Genomic DNA, 12,395 nt, shown 5'->3' with positions numbered 1-12,395 from the left:
GTAGAGGAAGATGGGCACAGATGTTAGCTCAGGGCCAGTCTTCCTCAGCAAAAAGAGGAGGATTGGCAGCAGATGTTAGCTCAGGGCTAATCTTCCTCAAAAAAAAAAAAAAAAAAAAAGGAAGTTGATCCAGAATTGAAGCTCAGATCTCTGGAATTCTAAGGGCAGAAAGGTTCCTGCCCTGAAAGCATGAAATTGCCCTTCAGTGATTATCAGTCCCAAGACAGTAGAGCATTGTCTTAATATTCAACCCATCTCTCTCTCTCTCTCTCTCTCTCCCTCCAGCTTCTTGATTCACTCTGTGAAGATAGGCAGGAGCTATTTTACCATGCTGAGGGAGGAGAGTGCAATGAAAAAGAAGCAACAACAACTTCAGAAACTGCAAGAGGAAGAAAAGCATAAATTCACACCAGCCAAAAAGATCTCGGAAGTCCAGTACGGGGACATTCTTTTGACGTAAGTAGACACAGTTGCTGTGGCCCTAACTGTCTTGGGAAGGACCAGCGAGAGTGAACGCTGCCTGGTTGGGTTGGGGGATGGCAGCTATCAAAGAGTGGGGGCCCATCCTTAGACTGGTGTCTAATGACTTCTTTTAGTCTGGTCCAACCCACCTCTCCACCCTCACCTTCTGGCGCTCAGGGGACTATCTTCTACTGTATGTCTGTCCTCATATCCGATGCCAAAAGCTACACGAGAAATCTTGCTGGTCCCCAAATGTGCCTCTTGCCCTCTCCTTCCCCAGCTTGTCTCTACCTCTAGGCCTTTTCCTATGCGGTTCCTTAGGCCTTAAATACTCTTCCCCACATCCTCTTCCAACTACAGTTCTACTTATCCAAAGCCCAGCTTAAATGCCACCCTCTCCTGGTTTCCTGGATTTCAGCCCAACCACCTCCAGAACCCATTTGGACTCTGGGTCCCCATAATGTGTTTGTTTGCTAGTTTGCTTTATTCCACATCAATATCTCTTGTTCTAGACCAACACCTGAAACCCCAGATCCTAGCTCGGGGTCCACCGAAAGCAAGTGGACAAAAAATATTTGTTGGTTTGTTGAATAAAGTAGCCCCCCTCTTTTTGTAAAGGTCTTTCCTCTAGTTAGGACAGGACCATCAACAGACTGGTCCAGTATTAAATGTCCGTTCATTTAACAATAACACTAATAATGACCACAACAATAATTTATAATGAGTGTCTACTATGTGCTATGTGCACATCTCTTCATCTAAATTTCCAAGCATCCCTGTGAGATAGGCCCTATAATTAGCCCCATTTTAGAGGTTAGGAACAGAGGCTTAGAGACGCTCACATAATCCCCCTTGTGACTAAGGTCATCAGTTAGGAAGCATCCCTGAGTCCCAAACTCAATGACACCAAATGCATGGACTGTGCCACTTTGCATGGACAAAATCCTGGGGTACTTAGCTTCTGCAGACTGAATGAGGCACAAACCAGGGGTGGAAAGGAGGCGCTGAAGCAGGTAGAGAGGAAAGATATGGTGGAAATGGCCATTGTCCTGGCAGAGCAGTGGTCTCAGCCCTGGCAACACATTAGACTCACCTGGGCTGTTTGTGAAACACCATTGCCCAAGGAACTTCCAAGACCAATTACATCTGACTCTCTGGGCGTGTTATGTGGACATGGTATTTTTCAAAGCTCGCCTAGATGATTCCAATGTGAAGCCAAGGTCAAGAGCCAAGTTAGCTTCAGGACCCCAACTGCCAGGGTGCCACTAAAGAGAAAATGCAACCCACAGCAGTTGCTTCCTTTCCTCTGCACCATTTTTCACATTCTGTTCTTCACATGTTAATTTAAAGAAATAGGAATATGTGCTTCCTAAAAACAAGGATCTCATCAATGCAGTTATACAATATGTGACCTTTTTGTGTCTGTCTTCTTTCACTTACCATAATATTTTTGAGGTTCATCCTAGGCAAAAAGCAGATTGGTGGTTACCAGGGCCTGAGGGAGGGTCAACCGGGGAGTGATGCTTAATGGGTACGGGGTCTCCTTCAGGGGGATAAAAATATTTTGGAACTAGATGAAGGTAACGGTTGTGCCACCATTAATTCCAATGCCATTGAATTGCATCCTTTAAAACAGTTAATTTTATATTGTGTGAATTTCATTTTAATGAAAAAGAGGATTCTGGTCTTTGAAGCCCTGGGGTCAGGGTGATGGGGCTGGACACTAATGGTCGGGGATCTCCTTAAAGTTCAAGGCGACAGATGGGAACCCAGAGTGCAAGACCGTGAGGGGGCTGGTATGTTTCCAGTTACTCTCCCCTGAAAGTGTGGCCTTTGGAAATCCCATCTTGTTACAGGAAGGGTCTCCTCTTTGAGTCCTCTTAAGTGCAAACCCTGGGCTGTGGTTTCTGTCCCACTTCCTTGCCTGTAAAGCTATTAGGAGGAAAATTAACCTTTTCTAAGTTGGCACATGTCCTTACGACCAAAGCAACACCCTTACCTCTCCGGTTCCAGTCTCTCTTGAGTTTGGGTCTAGAGATTCCCACATTGTTGTCAGCTCTCTGCCACTCTTATTGTTTTTTTTAATGACTTACAATCCCCACTTCATGACTTCTAAGGAGAGGGCACCCCGAGGAGGAGCCTTTTTTGGTGAGCAGGGAGTATTCAAATGAATGTGCAAACACAGGGGGAGAGAAAAAGTACTTCACCTAAGAGAGAGGATGGAGTCAAGCAGAAGACGGGCCGAGAGTGTGTGTCAAAGGGACGTTTGGAGGAGAGAAGAGAGAAAAGGCAACCATTGCTGGGAGAGAACAGAGAGGTCTAACGGAAATGTTTGTGAAGTTTTGCCTCATAGCGTGAGATGTAAACCCATTTCTCTGTTCCCCACAAGATCTTCAGTAAAATATCAGTGGCCCCATAAACATCATTACGGTCTTGGAACTTTATCTTGGCCAGTTTCAAAGCAAGTTTGGGGGTGAGGAAGAGAAGCTATCTGACCCCAGATGTGTGGGAGTTTTTTCCGACACCAAGCAATTCTCTGTGACACCAGCTGGGTGTCCTACCATCCAATGCAGATCTGACACTTTCTACCAGGAGGTAGCATCAGATCCCACAGGTTAAGGGCTCAGTCTCCCAAGACTGCTCCCACATCAGATGCCAATCACAAGTCCCAGGGGGCCACCTGTACTTCTGACCGGCTAGCTACAAATCAGGGTTCCCATGACCCCTTCCTTGGGTTTGGTAATTTTCTAGAATGGCTCACAGAACTCAGAGGAACACTGACTTATGTTGTCAGTTTATCATATAGTAAAGGATACAAATGAACAGCCAGATGCAGAGGTACATAGAGCGGGGTCTGGAAGGTCCCAGGCACAGGAACATCTGTCCCCATGGAACTGGGGAGTGCCACCTCCCTGTTCTGTGGATGTGTTCACCAACCCAGCAGGTCCCTGAACCCCATACTGTTGGGATCTTTATGGAGGTTTCATCACGTAGACATGATCGATCATTAACTCAATCTCCAGCCCCTCTCCCTTCCCGAAGGATGGGGGTGGGGCTGAAAGTTACAAGCTTCTAAATCATGGCTTGGTCTTTCTGGTGACCAGCCCCCATTCTGCAGCTGTCCAGGAGCCCACCCAGAGTCGCCTAATGAGAACAAAAGATGCTCCTATCACCCAGGAAATTCTATGGGATTTAGGAGCTCTGTGTCAGGAGCCAGGAACAGAGAAGAATATATATTTTTCTTATTATTTCACAACTCCCATCCCCTTAAGTGTAGGTGGTGAAAAGGAATTAGGAAAGAATCCCCAGAGGTGTGACTTTGGAGCAAGATCATTAACGCTGAATGGGAGTTCATTGGGTGGCAAAAAAGAGGCACGGTTAAAAGACACATCAGTATCAGCCCACCAGAAATTCTTGCATCCAGCATTTCTGGTTAGGGACAAGGCTGAAAAAGGGGGTGTGTATTTTGCCAAAAGTAAGAAGCATTATTTTCAGAATGAAAAAAAAAAAGCAGTCAAGTCATGACCTGAGCAACCTCCATCCAACCACTCATTGGGCCACCACTGAAGTGTCCTCATGGGACACTGAAGGGGCGTGTGACACAGAGAAGGCCACTCAAGGAGCAGAGGGGTTCTTACCCTTTCTATGAGGGTCCCAAGAGCCCAGCGCAAATTCCGCCTTCCCTGAGCCTGGTGGCGCTCACAGAGTCTGGTACTCCTACTGACACTAGCCAGCTGGCAGCCTTTCCCTGGAATAAAGAGAAGGAATGAACTGGCGGCTCTTTTTTGCAGGAGCTCTGCTCAGATTAACAAGCAAAGGAACAGGCACTGGGGAGGGCGGGCATGCCTGTTAAAGATCCTCCTATGACCGTTTAAATAGTTCGGTTGTAAAATTTCCCTTGTTCGGATGGGGTTTTTAATCCGTGGTCACAGAGCACAATTCTCCCCTCTCCCATCCATGTTTCAGCGTGCAAGACATGGTTTATTTAAAGTTTAATAAGTTTAAATATGCATGAGATCGCTCCTCTCATAGACGTTGGTCTGGTTACGTCTTATCTGGTGGATTCTATGAGCTGTACAAGGCTGGTTATTAAAATAAAACTGGAGGCCATTACTGCCACATAGCCATCAAATGTAGGCGGGAGGCAGGGGTTATAAAATAATTAGGAGACTGTCCACACCAGTACAGAGTGATCAAAAGCACAGGACTTGCATTCAAGTCCTGAACCCCCCATACAGCTATCTAAATTTAGGCAAGTCACTGTACCTCTCTGAGCCTCGTTTTGCTTCATTCACATGAGTGGTATCAAATTCCCAAGTTTGCTATGAGGATTAAATGAAATAATGCTTAGCACAGAGACTGGCATATGAGACATGCTCAGTAATTGCTACTATTATTATGCAATAAAGCATGATTTGAATTTGATCTCTGCGGGCCTCAATTACCTATAATCCTCAGATTTATGGCTAAAAAAAATCTTAATTTCCAGGCGGGCTAGAAAGCGTCTCACGTCTAAGAACTATGCTTCTATAAATATAATTCCAATCACAGAAGCATTGAAAATACAAGTGCTTGTTTACAATTACTTTTTTAACAAAGTATTTGATCTTGTGCATTCTAAAAGCTAAAGGGATTATTTTTTTCCCTTCTGGATCTAAGACCATAAGATAAGTTCTTTTAGACAAAAGTTTTAAGTCTGGCAAACTATGCAGGGAAAAAAATAAAATCAAGCAATTCCCCAAAGATTTCTGCCTGCGAGCAGTCTTTCCCACTGTGCTCAATGACCTCATTTTTCAGCTGCAAATTCAGCTGAAAAAGGTGGAAAAAACAACTGGCAGAATTTGTCTTATTATTGCAGTTGAGAGAAGACATAAAACCAGAGATTAAGGAGTGTAAAAACTGGGTTAATTTCTACGGATTCTAAACCACTGGGGAACGCGGCCGAACCAGGAAGACTGGGCACACCAGTCTGTTTGCTTATGGCTTCCTCAACTCTAGGGCTGAATAAAGAGCCTATGGACATGGGAATCAGGAGACCTAGACTCCAGTCCTGTTTTTCAGTTGATGCTGTGACCTCAGGATTGTCCACTAATTCCCAGGAGGAAGATGAATCCCTAAGGTGTGCCCCCACTTTGCCTCCTCTGCCCCCATCCATCTCATTCCCCACACTACGCCACCAACCTTTTCACAGCATCAATTGCTCCCAGCTTAAAACCGTCAATGGCTGCCATTCTTCATAGGCTAAGACGAAAGTCTGAGCAAGGCCACAAGGCCAGGATGAGCTAGCCCTTGGCTCGTCTGTCCAGCCCCAGCTCATGGCCTCCTCTCGCTCCCTCTGCCCTAGCCGCACTCTGCTTTCCCACCCATGACACTCTGCCCTCCACCACAGAGCCTTCCCCTCTCCAAGGACCTACTTTATTCCCATTCAACCTTCGGATTCCAGCTCAATATTTACTTTTGTTCCAGTTACTGTTGCTGTGAACAACCATTCCAAAACTCATTAACTCAAGACAGCAAACATTTATTTCGCTCACACATCTACAATTTGAGTAGGGCTCAGTGGGGAGGGATTGTCTCTGCCCCACACATCACCAGCTGAGACAGCTCAAAGGGTCCATTTCCAAGATGGCTCATTCACAAGGGCGGCGACTTGGAGCTGGCTGGTCAGCCATGAGCTCGGGGAGGGCTGAAGCCCAGCAGCTATGAGCATCTTCACAGGCTGCCAGCTTCCTCCCAGCATGGCAGCAGCTGGGTGCTAAGAGTCAGCATCCCAAGACACGGGAAGGAAAAGCTGCCAGTTCCCAAAGCCAGAAGTTGACATCACACCACTTCCTTCACATTCTATTAGCTCAGCCGCTCACAAAGCCAAGATTCCCAGAGAAGGGGCCATAGAGCCACCTCTGCACTGGAAGAGTGTCAAAGAACTTGGGGCACATGTTTCTAAATTGCCACAACGTCCCCCAGGAAGTATTCCCTGGCTCCATTTCAGCCAAATTCCCTGTTTTGGGCTGTCCAGGCCCCATCCACTCTCCCACTCAGCCTTATATGCCTGTGTGTCTGGTTAAGCCCATCTCTCCTCCTAGACGTTAAGCTTCAGACGGGAGGGGCTGGGTCCGTCTCATTCGTTGCTGCACCCACTGCTCCCAGCACAGAGATGTTCGATAAATATGGGTAGAAATGAATGAATCACGGAAACTGTCGATGATGCAATCAATGAAAGTGCTTAGACTGGGGCTCAGAAACTAAAAGGTCTTAAAGGAACACACAGGGAGTGTGAATTAGTGAGGCGGGCTGGGAGTGAGGAGTCTGGGGTTCTTGAGACTCGGGCAACCCGAATAGCGTGCACCTCATTCAAAGCAGGCAGTGATGTCCATCATGGGCCCCACCTGACTCCTGCCAGCCAGAGTCCCAGACCCTGAGTGGCCAGAGCTTCCAAGTTTTCAAAATCCAAAGCTTTTCTGTTTTTACATGAAACCTCCCAATTTAAAAAATATAGACAACTGATTCGATTATATACATACAGTAGGCTAATTATAACATGCCTCTGGGCTAGATTTGGTCACGGGCAAAAAATATATACCCTATGACTCAGGCATGCCGAAAAAAAAAAAAGGAAACTATTTTCTATAACTGAAAAGGCTAGCTCTATGTCGATGGAGAAAAAAACTTTAAATATGGTATTAAATGTAACTTCATCTTTTCCACTTTGAAACAGTCTTTTGGGGGTAAATATGCAGTGGTTTCAAAGAAGAACTGCCTGTTCGGGCTATTTCTCCTCCTCTCTGAACATCCCCTCCTCCCCTTTACCCAGACGGCGTCTGTCATCAAAGGAAGTCTCTATGTTCTCTATGGGGCAGGGGATGGGCCTCTGGTTTTGCACAGAGGCCTGCCTGGTGGCTGCTAAGGTATGACTGGTTGTGGCTGCTCTCTGGGGACACGTTCATGCCCACTTCCAAGCGGTCTCTACAGCTGAGGGAAGCCTCCTCAAGGAAAGGATTGAAAACAGAAGCCGCTGACTCCAGGCAGTTTCTTAGCTGTGGCCACCCCACCATCTTCCCTTCTTACCATCCCATGGCTAGGACCCTGGAAGCCACCTTCCCCTCCCAAGCTGAGATTATTGCAATATTCCTAATTGACCTCCTTGCCTCTGCCCTTGCCCTCCACCCCCGCCATAGGCTATTCTCAAAACAACAGCCAGAGGGACCCCTTTCAGATACAAGTCAGATAATATCTCCTCTGAGTTCAAAGTCCTTTACTCTCATTCAGACAAAAGGCCAAAGTCCGTGCAATGGCCTGCAAGGCCCTTGTTCTCTTTCCACCTTCTTCTCCCTATTGCTCATGCCACACTTGCCTCCTTGCTGTCTCCAAAACACAATCCCACCTCAGGACATTTGCACATGTTGTTCACTCTAATCCAGAATGCTCCATCCTCAGGTATTTGAATCCTTTACACTCTGCAGATTTTTATCAAACGTCACCTTTTCAGTGATGACTTCTTTAATCACCCTATTTAAAATTGCAACTCCCAGCCCTTCAGAACCCCCTTCTCTGCTTTTTTCTCCCGGCGGCATGTTTCACTATCTAGTACAGAGTTGGTGGGTGGGGCGTGCTGGCCAAATCCAGTCCCCAGGCTGGTTTTATAAATAAAATTTTATTGGAACACTGCTATTTACATATTGTTTACATGTCCTCAATGGCTGCTTTCATGCTACTAAGTAGTTTTGACATAGACCACATGTCCCATAAAGCCATAAACATTTGTCTGGCCCTTTAAGAAAACATATCCGACCCCTAGTCTAGTGCACAAGTGTGTTACACAATCTACCTATTTATCTTGTTTATTCTCTTTGCTCCTCTGGTAGAGTATACGTTCCATGAGAGCTCTATTCACTGGCTGCCTCTAGAACCTTCATCTCACGAGCCAGAATTATTGCCTGGCACATAGTAGGTGCCCAATTATATCTGTCAATGAACCCCTGGCGAGAGAAAAATGTGTTTTAAACTGCTGCTCATGCTCACTCTGCTCCTTTCCGCCTTTCCTCCAGCACATACGATGATGATAAGACCAAGAAGATGGGTGCTGGAGTCATCCTTCGCCCATTCACCCCCGTGCACAGCTGCATCATTTCGTCCTCACTGCCTGTGGCTCACGTGTAAGTACAGCGTCACCCCTGCTTGTCTGCCTTGCCAGCTCATTGATCTAAGCCAAGGTGAAAGGACTCAACGAGCTAACGCGTCGGGAGCTGTTGAGCTGTTCCTTTGTCCTCTTGGAGGGACGTGGAGCCTGGAGCCTGCAACACTACATGGCATATAACAATAACACAGAGCAGACTCGGTGCTTCAGAGCAAAGTGGCAAATCAGCTGGGACTGAGTCATTCCATTCCTTACCAAGCCAGACGCCCTAATGTCAAATAGTTTGTAAAGCCTGATAAAATCTGTCTGCAGCCCTCCCCAAGCGTGTGTAACAACGTCTCAGCCAGGGCTCAGGGGACACGTTTTCCCCAAGACTCAGGAGCTGTTTCCCAGAGACACCCCTGCCGTCTCTGACCCGAGGCATAAACTCATCATGGCACAGTGTAACAGGATCTAATCAACCCTCCAAAGAACACTCTAGCTTTCTAAAACCTTGACGTCTTGTCGCCTCCTGTCTATTCCAAAGAATTCTAAGCCCAACTTTTTCTTTTTCGCTACTTAGCGCTTTGCAACTGGAAATTTTCAGGCAGAGAGAAAGAAGCTTTTGACTTTAGGGCAGGATTTCTCAACCTTGGCGCTATTGACATCTCGGGATGAATAATTCTTTGTTGTGAAAGACTGTCCTGTATTGTAGGGTGTTTGGCAGTATATCCATGGCCTTTACCCACTAGATGCCCCCAGTTGTGACAACCAAAAATATCTCCAGACACTGCCAAATGTCCCCTGGGGGAAAAATCATACCCAGCTCCCCACCCCGCATGCTGAGAACCACTGCTTTAGGGCAATGAAAATGGCGCTATGGATTCTAGATGTCTCTCTGCTCATTTGTTTAATAATTATTAGACCCTTCCCTATGGTGTACACAGTAATAATGGTTGCCACTGACAGCTCTGTCGGCATTGTCTCATTCAATTCTCTCAGCAGCCTGATTGTATAGGTGTATTATTATTTCCTCTCTGCAGATGAGAAAACAGAAAATCAGAGAGGTGTACTCCCCACCCAAGGTCACAGAGCACAGCATGTCGCTGCACTGGGATTTTAAGCCAAGCCTGACTTCAGAGCTTGAGCTCTCAGCCACACACTACACAGAAAGCGTATCCCAAGGCCTGACCTTTGAGGAGCTCATGACATATCTGGAAAGCCAAGTGCTGTGTACTTGAAGATTAAAATAATGCAAGAGTGAAATCATGGGACACCATGGCAGACAAAAGAAGGTCATTAAAAGAGCACTTAGCTCGTGGGTGGAAGATGCCGCCATAGCCAACACCATCATCAACATCATCATCATCATCATCATCATCATGCCCACCATGTATTTCGACACATCCCTACCCCTCCCTAATATTCCAGCTTTTGATGTCCCACTCCACACTTTCCTCCTACTTCCCTTTGATTGATATTATAATTGATTCCTTGATAGACTTATGTGTTCAGGGACATTCCAGCTGGCAGCTTGAGTCTGACGTTCTTAACATCTTGCAAAAATAGGCCTTGCAATCTCTCATGATGACCCTTGGAAACACTTGCACTTCTGCCTGTCTTTGCCATGGACAGGCCCTCGGGAACCAAACGGTGCAGATCAATGGTTCTTAGGCTTTTATTTGCATCTCATTCATCGGAGGGCTGGGGTGAGGGGGGTGCTGGGGGAATGCATATTCCTGAACCCTGCCTCAATTCATTTGGTCTGAGCAAATGGAGGATTAAAGCAACTATGGAAGTGACTGGAGAGTTTCTTGCTCGTGTTCCTTCAATGCCAGATGAGGAAACTGGAGCCCAGAGACAGGCCAGAACCTGCCAAAGTTCTTACAACCGCAATCCTGATCGCTTGACTCCTAAGTCAGATCTTTATCCTAGATTTGTTAGATAGGCTAGCATTATTATTATTATTGTCGCGGTGGTCGTTGTTATTGTCTGTTATACCCTAGACCAGGAGTCAACAATTTTTTTCTTAGAACGACAGACAGTAAATATTTTAGGCTTTGCCCACCAGGTGGTGTTTCTTGCAGCTACTTAACTTTGCCATTGCAGCATGAAAGCTACGATGAATGGAAGTGGCTGTGTTCCAGTAAAGGTTTATTTGCAGACATGGGCAGGAGGCGCCCTGGCTATGGTTTACCAACCCCCGCCCTGGACTGAAGGCTGCCCTCTCCTCTCCTTGGCTGTTAAAAGGCTCCGGCCGCATTTGATGACTGTATCAAAATGGAGCTGTATTATGGACCCCCTCAAAACCAAGTAGCTTAAAACAACAACTATTTATGATTGCCCACAAGTCAACAGGTTCACCAGGAGGGTCTACTGGTCAAGGCCAGCTCAGCTAATCCTGGCTGGGCTTGTGCATGTGTGCGCACGCAGCTGGCAGGAGAGCTGGAGGTCAGCCCATCTAGGATGGCCCCACCCACAGGTCTGCTGGTTGATGGGTGACAAGAGATTCTCACATGTTGAGGTATGTGGGGTAGCTTTTCTGGCTCAAAACTGATGCAGCTTGCACTAAAGATGCCTGATTTATGGCCTATCAAACATACATTGGACGTCTGCTTTAACTGTTAAAGTAAAGAATGCATTAAACATTATCTCAAAATAAAAAGAATGCACTGTTTGAAGATAAGGACACAGATGTCCTCTCCTACACGCCAGTATTGGCAACACCTGTGATACCGCTCCTGAGGAGAAGTTCCCTTTCCTGGACATCAGGGTCATGTTGACCTGCTAATTTGAAATCAAATATTTCTTTGAAACTTTGATAAATATGTATCCTGGGTATGTTTAATGTATGTTCTTTGTTCTAGAAAGGTATAAAAGAGTGCTGAAACCATTCTCCTCTAGCACGCTTTCTTCCTTTATGGAGACTGCCTTCCTGGGTTATAATCCTCAGCTTGGCTTGAGTATAGGTCACCCTATCTCTCTTATCTATAGAATGGTTATTGGTTATTTTGTGTCAACACTGGTTATTGCCTAGAGTGACAGGAGTGACTGGCTGTGTGTCTCTCATCACACAACAGGCTAGCTGGGGTTGGGCCCCTTGGTGGTGGAGAAAGGTTCCAAGAACGGGAGCCTGATCACCGAAGTCTCTTAAGGCTTTTAGACTCAGAATGGACACAATGATGTTTCCACCACATTCTGTTGGCCAAAGCAAGACATCAGGCCAGCCCAGATACAAGGAATGGGGAAAAGACTCCACCTCTTGGTGAGGGAGATGCAAAGTCACATTGCCAAGTGTGTGGACACAAGGAGCGTGGGGAATTGGGCATTTTTATTGGGCATTTTTTTTTAAAGATTTTATTTTTTTCCTTTTTCTCCCCAAAGCCCCCCAGTACATAGTTGTATATTCTTCGTTGTGGGTCCTTCTAGTTGTGGCATGTGGTACGCTGCCTCAGAGTGGTCTGATGAGCAGTGTCATGTCTGTGCCCAGGATTCGAACCAACGAAACACTGGGCCGCCTGCAGCGGAGCGCGTGAACTTAACCACTCGGCCATGGGGCCAGCCCCTATTGGACATTTTTGTATCTAATCAATCTGCCAAAAGGCATCAGGGCAGGGCCTTCCTGGTCAGTTTCCAAATTCTCAGTCATCACATCAGCCGATGTGGATCAGAGCCTGGTCAGTCCCTTCGATCCCAATGTAATTGATTCCAAAACCAGCTGAAAATACTGAATTGACTGTGAGGGGATCAATTCAATCATGTCAAAGGAGACTTGGCCTTTTTCTTTAAAAAAGGCAGGGGAGTGGGTCTCTAGGAATGA

At 46.4% G+C, this 12,395-nt stretch overlaps 1 protein-coding gene across 4 annotated transcripts in view; it reads left to right on the top strand.

The window, feature by feature from the left end:
• The window catches only part of CCDC60 (coiled-coil domain containing 60), a 157,870-nt gene that overhangs the window by 105,843 nt on the left and 39,632 nt on the right, over positions 1-12,395 (top strand). For all 4 annotated transcript variants that reach the window (XM_005612563.4, XM_023647053.2, XM_023647055.2 and 1 more), the window contains exons 3-4: positions 286-456; positions 8,508-8,615. In XM_005612563.4, the coding sequence (XP_005612620.3) occupies positions 286-456; positions 8,508-8,615 (279 nt within the window). The remainder of the gene's footprint in view (positions 1-285; positions 457-8,507; positions 8,616-12,395) is intronic.

The sequence above is a fragment of the Equus caballus genome, chromosome 8, assembly GCF_041296265.1.
Source record: "Equus caballus isolate H_3958 breed thoroughbred chromosome 8, TB-T2T, whole genome shotgun sequence".
Taxonomy (NCBI): Eukaryota; Metazoa; Chordata; class Mammalia; order Perissodactyla; family Equidae; genus Equus; species Equus caballus.
This window is presented reverse-complemented; position numbering and strand designations above follow the sequence as displayed.